General features: G+C 31.7%; 1 protein-coding gene across 2 annotated transcripts in view; it reads right to left on the bottom strand.

Moving 5' to 3' along the window:
- The window catches only part of LOC107359141 (proton channel otopetrin-like a), a 33,470-nt gene that overhangs the window by 10,041 nt on the left and 6,575 nt on the right, over nt 1-16,854 (bottom strand). The window contains exons 1-4 of one of the 2 annotated variants that reach the window (XM_015925604.3): nt 11,342-12,367; nt 9,270-9,384; nt 9,108-9,201; nt 8,588-8,770 (exon numbers count right to left, since the gene is read on the bottom strand). In XM_015925604.3, coding sequence (XP_015781090.2) covers nt 8,588-8,770; nt 9,108-9,201; nt 9,270-9,384; nt 11,342-11,790 — 841 coding nt within the window. In that variant the 5' untranslated portion in view covers nt 11,791-12,367. Of the gene's footprint in view, nt 1-8,587; nt 8,771-9,107; nt 9,202-9,269; nt 9,385-11,341; nt 12,368-16,854 lie in introns of those variants that run through there. The other variant, XM_015925606.3, reaches the window with a different exon arrangement.

Below are 16,854 nucleotides of genomic sequence, written 5' to 3' on the forward strand. Positions count from 1 at the left end.
GATCAAGTTAATTGAATAAAAAACTCTTTGATTCAAATGATGCAAACTTGTTGAACTACCATGAGAATTGAGCATTTGGTGGGAGAAGGAAAAAAATGAATAACACTGAGCATTCCAATTGAATTATTCAATTTACTTGGATTAATCTTTTCTGGGTTGACTTAGTTTCCTCTTCATTGTAAAGGATTTCAATTTGTTTCAATTGCGACTGATTAAAAACTGGAAACTTGAAAAAAGCGAAATTAAAGATAAGTTGAACTCCCTGTTGGGAGTTTTTGTGTTCGTTCAACTTCTTCAAGTTAATCAAGAGTTGGTTAAAGGGAAGAAACCATGAGCTTTGATAGACTTGATGGAAGGATGGAAAAAGGAAATTTTTTTTCTCTCGCCTTTCAAAATTCTCTCTGATAATCTTTCATGATATAAAGTGAGAAAAGAGGAAAAATGGAGGAAAAATGTTTCAACAAAATGTTGATAACTTTTCATCGTTTGTGAATTGATAAGATTCAAGTAAGCAGACAATTTATTGGTGAAATGAAAGGGAAAAGGAGAGAAAAGATTTCTTTGGGATAACTTTGAATCTTTCATGGTAAATGTATATTTTCATCTCACCAAAGATATTAATCATTAAAAATAATAGTGAAAATGAAAGGAAGAAAAAGAAAGTAAATTCAATCTTTTAAGTTTGTTTGGCCTTCTTTTTTATTGTTGCAATAATAAAAATGAAAGACAAAAGAGTTGAAATGAAACGCAAAAAGGTAATAAATCTTATTCATTTGGATGAACAATTTATCTTGCAATTTGTTTCTCTCTCTCTTTGCCATCTTTAAAGATATGAATTAAATGAATAGTAAAGGATAACAATGTAATGATGAAAAGGAAACAAAAGGGTTAACTCTTTAATCAGTGGTGATGATTGAATGAAGAGAGTTTCTCAGACAGTTGCCAAGCTAACTACTGAGTCATTTAAGCGCCAATTCATGATGATTCACAAATGAAATGCTTGAATAGACTGAGAAATTATGAAAAATGGAAATTTTTATCAACATAAAAATCTTTTGTTGTTTTTCAAAGTAGGCGCTAAGATTACGTCGCGCTTAGCAACGGGTTGCTAAACCTTTACTTTTGGCTTGTTCATTGTGTTTCCTTATTTTTTGCATAATTTACTCAACTTTACATTTCCTTTTATTTCGTGTTTAGCCTTCGTTTTTTGCTGACCATACTTGGACAGTTGGACATGATTGGTGTAAAGTATTTGGTAATTCAAAGTCAGTACTTCCCTTGTGATTCGGAATCAGTTTTCTCATATTTAGTGACCTAACCTCAACGCTTCAGTACTGGTTTAATCAAAGCAAAATGGCTTGATGTGTCTTATGGTTTAGTGAGTGATATCATGTAACCAGAAAAGTACTCATTGAATGATCGATTGGCTGAAGCATCATTGAGATGAAACTTGATGTTGCTTGGACATAACATGCTGTCATAACAAAAATTACGACAACTCTGACTTTCAAGATTTCTCATGGTTTCTCAACAGGAAAATGGTTCAACTTCAGGCGCCTGTTTTTTAGTAATGGTTATTTTGCTCTATCTCTGAAATACCGTGGTGAATTGAGTAATCTTCGCATTTCCGTTGGTGTCTAAAATGTAATTATAAGCTAAGAGTGCTTTTGAACCAGCGGTCTTACAACGAGTTTAACCTCTGTTAAGAAATTGGATTTTGGTCTTGCATCAGCTTAATCTTGGTTTGAAATTTTACGGCTTTTGCTTTTCTTCGCTCAGGCAACTTACTATTGGCTTATGTTGGCACTCGAATGTATTTGATGTCTAAAGTTTCATTTTAAACTGAAAATGAACTTGAAGGAACATAAAGAAAAAAGATGAACAGGAATTGATGAAAAATACAAAAACATATTTGGTTCAACTTTGAGATCAATTTAGTTTGATGTTTGGAAAGGAAGAAAAAGTAAAAGGATTAGGACGAGTTAAAGGAAAGAGAAAAGCTTATTCTCTCGATTCACCGTTTTCATGGTAAAGTCATGGTAGATTGAACTTTTCCCTTCAATCATTCAAACATTGGATTCCTAGATGTTGATACCTTGGATTGATCAGGGAGTGAAAAGACTGAAGTTTTGAAGCGAAAGAAAAATTTGCTCAATATCTTCTCTCTTCACGTTCAACTATTTTTATTTTTAGGCTTTTTTCATCATCTCCTCTTTTTTCATCACTTTACCAACGAGAATAACCCAACGAAAAACGTAAAAATAGAGTTTCTTTTCATTTTTGATGTAAGCTTCTAATGCTGTTTCAAAGGATTATCAAGATATCCGTTCAATGAAACATCAATTTTCTTGGTTCAACTTATATATTTAGATAAATCTTGAGAGATTCATTTTTATTATTCACTTTTGTCACAACAATGAATCATTTTCTTCTTCTTCTTCTCACCCTAATCCAATGTTGATGTTAATTGAATAAACCTTTTCTTCCTTCAATTGATTATTAATTATGGCCTCTAGATGATCAACAATTAATACCTATTCACTTTGTCTTCATCAACCTCTCCATGTTGACCAAACAAATGGCAATCCATGAACTCATCCAACAGAATCATCATTATCATCGCTTCTCTAAATAATTACACCTTGAACAGTGTTGACAAGCAATTTGTCCACAAGTTGATCATCATTTTTCATCATAAATCAATTGTTTCCATCAAATGAGGATAAATGAACCCAAATGAGGATAAATGAAGATGAATGGCAATAAATGATGGAAAAGATCGTAAACAATTCGTGCAATTGATTCAAATTAATCAATTGCAAACTCAACTGTTTCAAATGGAAACATTTGTTTATCACAAACCAATTCAAGAATCACTTTAATTATCAATTTTGCTTTTCTCATCATTTGATTTTATCCTTTGACACGAGATTTTTGTGAAAATGATTTATCATTCTTTCATTCAATCGACTTGATTAAATGCAAAGTCTCTTCAACAATTTAACTTGATTGATTAATATTAAAACATAGTTTAGTAAAGTCATTATTGAGTGAAAAGTTGAACCAGAAAAGGTTGAAAGAATTGCATTTTTATCATATTTTCAAGTCGATTTTTTGTTCGCTTTCAAAGTTTTCCCTTTTTGTTTCTCCCTTTGCAACAGATTGACTTTTATTATGTGAATATTATTCAAAATGTTGAAGTGATAACATTATCATTATTAGAATGAAAAAAATGAGCAAAAAGTTATCAAGAATAAAAATTGCAGGCAATTTCGCTATTGCAAGTTGATTCATAAGAAGAAGGCAAAAAAGGTTAAAGGATAAGTGACATTGTAACATGATGATTATAACTTGGAGGTTATACAAAGGTCGAACTGGTGATGATGATGATAATGATGATTATGATTATGATGATGATGGATGCTATAAGTGTTTGGATGAGAAGGAAAAAGTTGTACGAAAAAAAGGCAACAATTGAAAGTGATTAGAGTAACTGAACTGTGTTTAGTTTAGTGCAAAGTCTTTGGTCTTGTAACTTTCACTTGTAATGTCATCTCAACCATGTAAATCTAGTCAATCAATTTTCAAGGATAGAAAACATGAGAGAAAAGAGACTGTGGAAAGTGTTTTCATGAGTAAAGTTCATTTTCCAGGGTAAAATGCTTCGAAAATCAAATTGAATCAAAGCGAGTTACTCATCAAATAGCAAAATGTAAAAGGTAACGAATTTCATCTCAAGATTTTTATTGGCAAAAATACATTCACAATTTTGCTTTTTACTAAAAGTTGAGTCTTGATAATAAAAAGGTTTTCATTTTTCAGTAATAAAAGACTCAACTTTTACATTCACTGTGAAAATAGTCGCCTAAGGATACTTTTGCTCTCGAAATGTTAAACTGTCTCAACGACTATTGGCGAAAGATAGATTGTCTGTTATACGATTTTCAAATAATCTGGAAGATTGCTCAACATAGTGAACAACATTTCCTGTCAAAGGCGGAGAGTCAATAGATCGTATTATGGTAACTACTCTACTAAGTACAGCATCCTGGCAGGCTCTTGGCTCGTCTACGGATCATTTTATACTCAGGCAGGCCAACATGGATTCGTTGAATTCATGGTTGGTATTCGGTTTGATGGTTATCAATGGAATGCTTTCTCTCCATTAAAGGGTATGGTAAATATTGGTTACAACATATTTTTACCTATGGCTACACTGAGTACTTAACGGTATCGCTAACGTGTAATGAAGAGATTCTGACTTTCTGATTTTGTTAGAGGCATTCAGTCAAAACTCTCGGACGATAGCGTGGTATGATTTCTCGGTCGAGCAGGCACATGTACCATTTGTCCGAACCTGCGGTTCCTCTCGTACTGAGCAGGATTTCTTTTGCAACGACAAGTCATCAGTAGGGTAAAACTAACCTGTCTCACGACGGTCTAACTTGATTCTGCAAGTTGAGCAAACGAGTGATTGATTGAAATACATTTACAATCTTAACGGATCAATTACAAGGTTTTTTTGTGTTTGTTTTGTGTTAATTCATACAAAAAATTGGATAAATTAAGCTTCTTAAAACCCCAAAACTCATTGGTTCGAGTCTAAATTAGGTTCACTTGGATAAATAGCTGGTTGTGCAAGGACAACGCTCAACTAATTTCACGATAATCAGTAAACAGAGAGAAGTTAAAGAGAAGAAAAAATGAGTTCAAATACAATTACATGATGAATAATGAAAAAAAGGTTATTTGTAGCTTGTTATTAAACGGGATCAATTTGTTTATTTTGATTGCCTGACAATCATTGTTTAACCCTTAACTGGTTGGTTAAACTTTCAACCTTTAACCAAAATCTTGAAATAAGTCTTCTTTTTTTCTTTCCCTAAATGATATTCAATTGTAATCATTGATTAACACTAATACGATCATAATTGGCAATCAATAAACCGTACAGTCAACATTTTGATTACAATTAACTTATCAGCTTTATTGATGCTCGCTTTGCATATAAACTGTTTTATTATTTCATTTTCATCGACAAGTTTGTCACATCAGTTTCAATAGACTGAGAATGCTAATTTAACCTTAAGGGTGTAAAGTATCATCAAGTTTCATCAGGTAAGAGTTGAATTGTTTTTTCATTTGATTTCTGTCTTTTTGCTTCTTGTTCCGACTGTTAATGCTGAGTTGAATACTAATTGACATTGAAAGTCGAGTGTTGCCAAGGTAAAAGGTTAACTGGTTTGAGTAAAGGTAAATGACAATTTATGACAGAAACATATTTAATCATGTTTTTTTGTTCCTGTTAAAGTTAATCATAATTCATGGCTGTACCTTGAAATTGAATAATTGCGAGACTTTGATAAAGCGAGAGATTAATTTTGTTGAAGTAAATTCAAATTGAATTAAAGTGTCTCAATTTGTCATGGAGTGACTAATCCAGTGAACCTCAAATTAGCTTGTAAAACAACAAAAGGACTTGGAGTTCAGTGAGGCGAGTAAACGGTTTATGATGAACCAATGATTATCTCGACGAGTAAAGTTCATCCGATAATGACAATTGAACACTGTTTTTTATCGCTCTTTCAACTGATTGGCATTTTTCAACTCTTTTCCCATTTTGAGCAAAATTCAATCAAACATTTCACTGAAATTTCACTGAAATCTGCTGTCGGCAAACTTGTTGCCTGGAGTGGACCTTAGATTTATCGATGAAATTGCGTTATTTATAATCATAAGTGACGCAAACGAGTAATGTTGAACATTTGTCATTGATTTGGTTTACTTTAAAAAAAAACAAAACTTGAACATTTCGAGTTTGCATTTTGAGAAATGATTAAACTTGAAACAACTTGACTCATGCGAGTACATAATTTAAAGCGATAATTTTACTCGCAATATTTATTTATGTCCAAGGTTTTTATACACTAAAGTTGTATGTTGATCATTGGGTTATTTTGCATTATTGTAACAAACTGATGAAAGTGGTTCTAAATGTATTGTTAATGATGCAAGGATAATACATTCAGCAAGTTCTGATGGAAAAAGAAGAAGAAATTTTAGATTCGCAATATTTTTGGATGGTCATGAAGTACTCAGAATTTGCGAGAAGAAATCGATGAACTATCGAAACAAGAAAAAAACAATTTTATGTATATTGATCGCAATTGCGAACAGTTTTTCGGGACGAACGCATTGTCGAAACAGAAATTCCAGGACAAGCATTTGATGGGCAAAGCTAGAGCTGCCAAGCTTCAACAGGTCGAACAATAAAAATCTTTAATTTGAAAATTCGATTTTCATTGCAAAATTTTCCAATTTTAATCTCCATTTTATTTTTCAAATAAAATTTTAATTCTTCAGAAAAAAAACTTTCGTACGGTGTTGACTCCTAGACCCGACACCTTTTCGTCCCAGACTCGACTATTGAGGTTAATTTTCAATCGATTTGCACTGAGAGTTGAAACAAACTCGACCGTGAAATACAATAATCATTTTGTGCCAACTTTTCATTTGTAAAACAACATTAAATGCAACTTTAATTGATTAAAAGGTGCAACATGATTGCAAGTGAAAAATTGTTAACATTAAACATTGTTGTTTGCCTCATCAAATGGTTGACCGGAAATGAAAGGTTGCCACAAAAGTGACCTTAATGGTGTGAAAGTGGCTTTAAACATTTTTTCTTGTTTTGCCTGATCGACAATTGATTAATCTGTATTAAGTGACTGGACAAAGTTGAGCTTGAAGAAAAAAACAAGAGAAAACGAAGAAGAAGAAGAAGAAAAGAATCTTTTAGCCAAAAGGAAGAGAAGTAAACATTGATGAGAGTGTGGATGATGAAAAAGATGATGACCAAGAAAAATGTTCATGTTTACAAGTAAATATTGACTCAATATTAGGCCAATATGATGGGAAGAAATACGTTGAACGTAACTAAAAATAATGATAACAATGATAATGGTTATAATAAATTCCAATCTCAGCATTTTCCTCATAACTTTTCTGTTCACTTTTTGTGCTTTTCTGAAAGTCTTCTTCCTCACACTACATTTCATCAACATTAAGCTATAACTGACCATTCACTTTGACCAGTTTCCTTTTTCCTTTTCTTCCTCTTATCATCACTTGAATGTTTCTTAACCACACATTCTTTGGTCCATTTCATTCCATTGAGATTCCACTCAAAAGATTTCCAACCTTCAGAATCATTCTTTTCCATCATTCAACAGATTTTCATCTTTGTCTTTTCATGCAATAGATATTTGTCTTTGAAACTTTTCAACTTTAAACTTTTCATATTGACTTTCATTTTGAGAAGCAAATTGGATTACAATTTGCAACTCAACAACTTGTTTCATCAAATTCATTTTGGGTTAATCACAATTGAACCTAATCATGATTAATATTGACCTTATTTGTGACTCGTTCAACTGAACCTGATTGGAGGCACGAGAAGCACGTTATAAATGTACAGAGTTTGATTAGTATAATAGTGTTCCTGTTTACCTTGAACCCTTTCAATTGTTGTCTGAATAATTAAAGCGAACCTTCAACTTTACTAGCAATTTTATTCTCACTGGAAACAATTACATTAATTGAAATCAATTGATGAATCAAGTGAATAAATAATCAATGATTATTCAACTATTAAAAGGCATTTTTGTCTGATGATGTTGGCAGGGAAAGAATCAAAAGTCAATTGATTTACAATTGGAAACAAGAATTGAAAGTTTCTTTTTGTTTACCCGCTAAATTGAATTAATCAGTTCTAATTGAATCAAGATGGTCAAGAGATTTATTACCATCATTAACTGCGTGCAATTTTCAATATCAAGTTATAATTGTTCAAAATCTTTCTGATAATCAGTCACAATTAAATCAACTTCATCGAATAGTCCATAAATGTACAGAATAAAAATACCTCAATCTGAAGGAGACTGGAAATTGCAAGCTGATTAGAGGACTTCGAACTCGACAATTTAGAGTTGAACTTTTTTGGCAAAATGGAAAGACTGAATCGAAATAGCTGAATAAACATTGAATTTATTCTTGCAAATTTATAAACGGTATCATGATCAGGTGTAAAATGGCTGAAAATTTCAACTCTTGATCACTTTTGGTTCCTAAAAAATCTGATTATCTTATCTTAAATCTCGATGCAGAGATTAGGTTAGGTAAGGTTAGGTTAGATCTTGTTGTCTAGCCTTTTGCTGTTGACTAATTTGTTGTTACAATAATTCAAAATAATCCAATTTTTAACCTTTGAATCAGTCAAGCTAATCAGCTAAACTTTAAACTCTGACAAAGGTTTTACTGATTAATGTCTGAAAATATACATTTTTAAAATCAAATCAACTTTAGTCATCAAAGTTGTCCTTAGTTTTGACTAATGAGGTTGACTCAAGTTCAACTTTTTTTTTGTTACATTAATAATGCAAAATAACCTAAAATGATGCCGTTTCGAGTCGGATAAGACTGTGACTTTGAATTGGCTTTTCAAGTGAGCAAATACCGAATTAGATTAAACTTGAAAAGATAACCTTGATTTTGTTGCAGACAAAATGAAACATCTTCGTTGACTTACCCAAAAGCACAGAGTAACATGGTGATGTATACGGAATCTCAAAGTAAGATCCAAACTCGAGTCCATTGTAAATCATTGTTCCTAAACCAAAGCCAACTGCACCAATACGCAAGAATATGGATCCATGAGATCTTTCAGTTTCACTGATTTTTTCCTTCTTTTTCCCATTCATCTCTTTATTACCTGATTCAAACAAAAGAAAGAAATCAAAGAAATGAGGGAAAATTGTTCAAAAAAGAAGTTCAATTCTAAAGAAAATATTCGATAAGAAGTACATGATTGGTGAAAATAGCCATTAACAGAATCGTCAATTTTTCAAGGTTCCATCATGTCGAGTCTGATGAAACTGAATCGCTTTTTTTTCTCGAACAATAAAAGCAAATAAAAATTTCTCAACACATTAAAAGGTAGAAAAAAATGTTCGCCTGTTATTCAGATTAATGTACCTTGAAAAATGAGTGACACTGTTGAATGAAAAGTGAAGGTAAAAGTTGACGGAAATTGCAATGGCAGTACTTACGATTTTGGTCACCTTTCGGTAAATCGTGAAGCAGGTAAACGTAAACATAGAGAAGAAAGAGAAGACTAACTGCGTACAGGTAAAGGTAGAATCCCTGGAAAGACGAAGAGAAAAGCACATTTCAGTTGGAGTTCGAAATGGAAATTAGTAGACAAATGTTACCTCAAAATAGTATAAAGGAATATTTGGTATTCGAATTTCGGCAGTGAAAAAGGTTAAACAGGTTACAACCAAAAGTTGACCATAAATTGAACTGGCCACGATGAAAGCCGCAGTCCTGCGAGAACAAGTTAGATAACAGTTTAGATTAATATCATTTAGTTGTTGGTCAGATGATGATGATTTTGTGGTTGATGAAGCTGATGAAGTTGATGAGGTTGATGAAGGTAAAGATCGAGATTGGAAACAATTGAAATAACCAGTCAATAGAGTCATGACTTGAAACTTTAAATTGACTTTTTTTTGCTCTTCACAGATTTGGACAATTTGGTGAACCCAAAAAAGGTTGATCAACGTGAAAAGTTGGTCAACATTGATCAATTAAGGTTATCATCATTAAAACATTTGATAGTGAAAAAGAAAATGTTGATTCGTTTTTTCTGAATGAAATTAATTTCATACCGCATAATTTGTGACTTTGTTTTGTTTTTTGTTTCACTCGTAATGAGCTCACATGATGAGAAGGATGAGAAATGATGAACAATTAAAATGATAAACTTCCGATTGGGTAAAAATAGAGAGAAAGAAAGGCTGTCGGTAAAGGTGGCAATTGGTGAAACATTTAAATGATCAACTTTTTTTCGCTTCTTGTTCAACAATCAATAATCTTGCTTTTGGATTAGTTGGTGATTAGTTGAGTTGGTTTAAAGAGTGAGTATGATGATAATGTAGGAGGAGGAGGAGGGTGAAAAGGATGCTGAAAAAGGATCTTGATGTTGCCTGATGTGTGTCAAGTTTTAAAGACATTTGTTTAAGTTTGCAAAAAAAAAGTTTTCTTCTTCTTCTTCATTTTTCTGATTGTGGTTCAATTGAAAGGGTCACAACTATTCAAGAACAATGAAGTTCAATGAGGAGGCTGTTTCAAGGGGGTGGTGAGAGGAGGCTGGATGAGACAGGAAAGGGATAAATGAGCTGAGTAAACAATTTACTTTCTAAAATTGGAAGATAAGAAAGAGTGAACACAAAAAGGCAAAAAGCAAACAATGGCGAAACAAATTTTCAACATTTTTTTCCTAATCTAATATTGGCTCAGAAATGGAGGAAACAGAGGGAAAGAGAGTGAAAAAGAGTTTCTAAATGAGTGCCGATGGAGGTGCTAATGGAGTGCCATTGATCGTGCTAATGATGCTAATCTCGAGAGAGGGCAAAGGGCTGATGACAGTGTTAAGTGAGGTTCTAAGTGAAGTGCTGTTGAGATCTCGCTTAGCTTGTGAAAGTTTAGGTTAGTAGATGAGTAAATTGGTTAGAAGGTGAAGCAGCAGATCAAGTATTTTGGGTCTTTTTGAAAGTTGACCATTTAAATGAACCTTTTGTGTCTTTACTGATGTGTTTTTACTAGCGATTTAGGTTTGATTCTGATAAATGTAACTATTCGAGTTGATTGGCTTGTCAGTAAGTCAGCTAATACTGTGAAGAGTATTGCTTTCAGTTGTTACTTTTGACATTCGTTTTGACATTAAGAGGATGAATTTTCTGGTTCCATGTCATCTCACCAAAAATAAGCCTTTAAAACAACAATTTTAGTTTACAACCTTTGGTTTTCAACCCAAAGACAGCTTATCTTTGCAAATTTTACTTAATTGTTAAATGTTTCTTGTGAATAGAGAATGATATTAATTAATTTAAATTTCACCATTTAGATTCTTATTTGTTTAAAATTGATAATCATCATTCAGCTTTAAATATCGGAGTTTTCAGAGATGCAGTTTTTCTTATATTTTACCTTTAACGGTCAATTCTCTTTGACAATTTGGTGTCTTTGATTTGGTGTAGCTATGGAATTGAGTCCTATTGAATTTATCATAAGTTTCTCTTGAAAAATTTAATTTAATGAATTGAATTGAGTCTATTCATTTTAACAAAAATGAACACTTCCCCGTGAACTCTCATAGTTTATAGCGCAGTTTACTTAAAGGCTTATTTTTGGTGAGATGACTCGTCACCGAATTTTCTGGTTAATTTGGGTTTTAAATTGAAGTTGAATTTTTAGTATTTTGCAATTTTTAAATACTAACTTTGGATTTTTGGGTTGCCATCGATGTTCACAACATGATGAGGATGAAAAGATTGTATTTGATGATAAATTTGATGATGAAGATGAAGTTGATGTTGATCTACCATGAAATTGAGCTTTCTCAATTGAATCAAGTGATGGAATTGAATGACGAGTTTGACATAAGCGTAAAGGTTTACAAGCAAATGTAATGCCATTATTATTATGATTACTATTATTATTATTATTATTAACATTATTATTAACATTATTGTTACAATTACTGTAGCTACTGCTAACTGTGCTGATTAACGAAACAATTGATGAACTTCGTCTATTAGAGTCACTTTTAGGTGAAGTTGCAGCCAAAATGGCTTCAGGAATTGTCCGTTTCAATGAACCATTTCCACTGTTCAATGATGATGCTAATTGGCGCATTTTGGCCTGATATTTACCGATTAAATCAACCATTATTAAGACGAGTTAATTGTTACGGTAAATATTGGAAGGCGAAACAAAAAAAAAACAAGAAATTAAAAGCAAAACAAGTTTCTTCCAACAAACTGGAAACGAAAGGCCAACAAAAGCGGAAAACAAAACGCGACTGATTACAATGATTAGATGATAATGATGACAATTACGATGAGTATCAAAGTATCAAGGTTAATGGTTGTAAACAAATTGTCACGTTCATCGTTAACCATTCAATCATAAAGTTGACTTGACAAACACACAACAACGAAAATTGAAAAACACAGAAAACTTGTAAATCCAAAAATTGGGTGAAAACTGAATTTCCAATTCTCTTTCCGGGTTTCACCAGTTGTTCACCAGACACACACAGACTCACAGAATGATGATGAACAATTAAATACAAAATTCGCAAAATTCAATACTTGTTGTTGGTTGGAATAAAAAAAAGGTAAAAGTGAAGTTGCAAGCTGCAAGTTTATTAGACAAAAGCATTCTCACTAACAGCGAAAGTGAGTCGAGTGAGTTTTGAAGGCGAAGAAAACGTTGACGAAGGAAAAGATTTGGGAAAATGTTTAACCCTTTAAACGATCAAGTCAATTAGCTCAATCAATTAATACAATTAAGACCACCCAAAAATCTTCATTGATGTTTGTTTACACACTTGACAACAACTTTACTGATCAACTTGTTTCCATTATGTTTATTAATAGCAACTTTATTAACATAATTGTATTGATCTTGAATCGATTGAAGCCGAAATTGAGAGAAAAATATTTTCCTTTTGATAACCCGAAGCATTTCATGGTTAAAGGCCTTTTTCCCATCAACGGAAACATTCAATTCTAGGAGTTTATTTTTACATTATTTTGCAATTAATGAAAAATTGAATTTTAATTAATTATGTTTATTTGCGTCTCTTGTTGTTACAATTAATTTGATTGTCAAAGTTTATTTTTTCGCATTTGTCGGTGATTTGCTTTCGATTGTTTTTAATCACTTTTTTGTCTTGTAATGTCAAGGTTAACAATTTTAACCCGTTATTGATTGGTTGGTGATTAAGATGTTTATTGTTAATCGAGTTGCTTTTTTTGGTTCTTGTTGGTGTTTTTTTTGTGTTTGTTGCGCTTTGTTTTTCTTTTCTTGTCGTGCTTACTTCGCTTAATGCTCAACAACGGGCCAATTGTTTTTGTCTTGCCGTCTTTGTCTTTACCTCAATTGGTAACATTGTCACCAAGACTAAATGTCGTCCTTTATTGTTGCAACAAATGTAACTTTAGCCGTTAATATTCAGGAGCAGAAAATTATTAAAATTTAATCGACAAATCATTTAGTGCGTTAAGAGTCGACAAAATTTTTAAAAATTCAAACTTTGAAATTATAATTGGAAGATCTTTATTGAGTTGGGGATTTCATCACTAATCATGTTGAGCAGTTGATGTACCTTGAGATGCTTTTATTTTTGAAAGTGAAAGGCTAAAGTTTGGAAAGACTTGAAAGTGAGAAAACGCTCGACAGTCGAACTTTCCTCATCAAGTCTTTAATATACTCGTTTTGTAATGAAACTCATTAGATTTTAGGGAAACTTAAAAATTGACGAATTTTTTATTGGTTGATATAATTCATTTCGAGTTTTGTTCAAAAAATTGCAATTAGAACTATTGAGTTTTTGTAATCCAATTGCGTATAAATCTTGAAACGCATAATGATGATCAAAATTGCAACTTGAAATAAATCATTCCAATAGTTATTTTAATTGCTTTCTCTTGGCCAATTTTTCTATTTCTATTCCGATAAATCTGAACTTACGATGTTAGATTTTCAAGAATAGTTCATTCAACTTATTGAAGTAAGTTTTCAATTTATATTCTGATTCTTTTTTCCATTGGATTTAATCTATTGGCTCTTTGATAATGTGACCTTTTCATTTCAACGCAAAAAGCGAGAATGATTCTTATCTTTGCCACAAAATTTACGAAAAAATATCGTTTCAACTTGCATGCAGCATTAATCATTTGTTAATTATCACATTCAAAACACTTTTCAATAGCCATTTAAGTTTAGTAGATTTGACAACAATAACAATAACGTTGATAACAATAGTTGTAGTTTTGCGCAAAATGATCAAACCTGCGAACTTTAAAGATGTCGATGAAAGCATTTGTAATTTTCTTGTCAACAAATTTTATTCATCTTTACTATTCAAATATCATTTTCAACCTCACCATTGTTCAACATTCAATTGATCAACTTATTGTCCAAGCGAACATCAAACTCACTTGGAATGGAAAAACATTTTCAAATAACTTTTTCGTTCAAAGACTGTCCTAATGTCATCTTTTAGAAAGCAAAAGCTGAATTTTACACTAAAAACTGCTTTTCCCAAGTTTTTCTCTGAAGAGATTTTTCTCGAAATGATTGCGATTTCTGTACAATTCGCTTGGTGAACAATCAATGATTAGTATAATTTTGCAATTTTACAAGTCCAATCATCTAATGGAGCCATTAACTGACCGCCATAAACATTGATCTCTCATTGTTGACAATAATTGTGATTAATGTTGGTAAAGTTGAAAAAACTTGAAATGGTTTAACCAGAAAAAAGGAAGAAAACAATCGATTGAATTAACAATTGAAATGAGACTCAATTGTTGTAGATTCATGTTGTTTGCTTGCTGCTAATGATGATCATGATAACCGGAAACATGGAAAAAGGATAAATGTTTTGTTGTTTTTTACTCTCTCTCTCTGAATGAGGAACAAAAAAAAACAATCAGATGAAAGTTGAAAGCTTTTAATAATTATTCCAATGAAGGACAAATTGATGCAGTTTTATTGAACATTTATAGTGATGATCATCATTATCATATAAAGTGAGGATTGGTCAACAAAAAGAAGAGAAAAGTGAAACAAATTGTTTTCATTCTCAACTTGTTGACCATCAATTGGTTCCAAATCGTATCTTGATGGACACATTAGACGTAGACGTGAGTTGATTATCGATCAACAATCCAACTAATCGGTATTCAAGGCAATATCAGGACAATCAACTAAACATAAAAAGAAATGTTCATAAATGGACTTTTGTCCAATCGCACTTTCAAAATGTTCATCAATTTATTCCAATTAAACAATGGAAATCGAAGCAATTTACAAAAATTAAAACAAAAAGTTCGACATTTCAAGGTTCGAATAGAAATCTTGGAAAATGAAATTTCTGATAAATCTCTGAATTCATTGAAAAGGGGAATTAAAAATCTTTAATCTGAAGTGGACAATTTGAAGGCAAAAAATGTCCAAATTTGATTGACTTTAATCAGAAGTAAAATGTTCAGTTAAGTGACTTTTGAAACGTTTAGTTTACCTTGAAAATGATACAAAAAATGTCTTCACTTATTATCATCATTATAAAGGCAAGTTGACACTTAATTGTTGATACTTTAATAGCAATTAAAGCCGGAAATTGAATAATTTTCGGTTCTTTTTTTACTCTTAACAAAGAGTTTGATTACTAAATTGTTGGTGAGTTAATCAGAGTAAATGGTGACAAAACTGGTTTAACTTTGATCTTTACAATTGAAATTATTGATTGATTGAGAATCAAATTAAGAGTACAAATAATTATGATTTAGCAACGTTTTTTGCTGCAACTTCAACTCTTAATCTAATAAGAAAATTAATTTTTGTCAACAAAATTGCTTTTCATTGGGATTGACTTAAGATTTTGGGTTCATTTTCGGGTGTCTGGCTTGGGTTAAGGTCTTGGGTTACACACTCGATTGAATCAATTGTTGAAAAATATTGATTTGTAAAGTTGAACAATTAATGTTCATTTTTTTGGTTTAACCAGAGTTTCGTGTTTACTTTGGTTTGTTGATGAGTTTAATAAATAATTAAATGTGATTTATTTAATTGTTTGTTTGTTTGTTTGTTTGTTTGGTGGAATCAAAAAGGTTAATTAATTTGAGGCCTTAAGCAATTGGAAATTAAATTTAAGGTAAATTTAATTTCGGTTGCGACTTTTTTTTCTTCGCTTCTATTGAAACCTTATTTTTTGTACTCATTGGTTTCTGTTTAATTGATAAACCTTGCAGTTTGTTGATCATCATCGGGACAAATTTGATTGAGAGTAACAATGAGTTACAATTAAGACAAATTAGTACAATTGTGGTTGAATGGTGAAATGTACGGAATAGTGAAAACTCTCGAGGTTATCAATCAATAGCTTTTACTTTTTTTTCTTGTAAACACAATTTAAAGTTGATTTTCGCGATTCTCACCATTTATTAATTAACTGGAGGACATTGATCAATAGAAGAATCATTATTATAATTAACGTTTATGTTGTAAGATTCACTATTTGTATAACCCTTTTCTCTATCTCTCGCTTTCTCTCTTCAATCAAATTGATCAACATTTGGTTGCTGCTTTTGTTCAATTAATTGTTAATTTCAAGGCTTCATCTCTGCATTTTGGTTTCACTTTGAAAATTTACATTAAACAAGGTTACCATCAGGTATTCAGTTCATTATTGGATATTCAAAAACACAAATTCACTTTTTACATGTCAACGTGATTTGTGTGTGCACCAATTATTTGTTTATTTGTTACTCCAATCAAATCAGCAATTGCAATCAAAGTGAGAAACTTCATTTTGTTAGAGTTGATTGAAGGATCATTCAAATTTGTCTAATAAAAAAACCATCAGAAATACATTGACGCTGTCAACAGGCAATCAGTTGGGTAAATTAATTCATGGTGATTATGCTTGAGGCTGGTTTGTAAATGCAAACACTTTAAGCAATCTGGATCAATGGGTTCACAATGGGTTAACCAGTTGTCGAAGAGGCGTTGGTGAAAACACTGGCGTTGGGTTTAACACCAAAAGGATGGTTGAGGCTATTTTGGAACTTCCAAGATTAATTTAATCGACGTTTCGTAATTTGTAAATATTGAAATGCCTAGCAAGGTTAAGACTTGTAAGAGTAAAATGTTGGAATGGAAAGACTATGAAATAAACTAGAAAGTTTATCATTATGATCATCAGCATTGTTGTTATATCAC

Source organism: Tetranychus urticae, chromosome 1, assembly GCF_039701765.1.
Source record: "Tetranychus urticae isolate SD_2017Ah chromosome 1, NJAU_TeUrti_SD_1.0, whole genome shotgun sequence".
NCBI lineage: Eukaryota > Metazoa > Arthropoda > Arachnida > Trombidiformes > Tetranychidae > Tetranychus > Tetranychus urticae.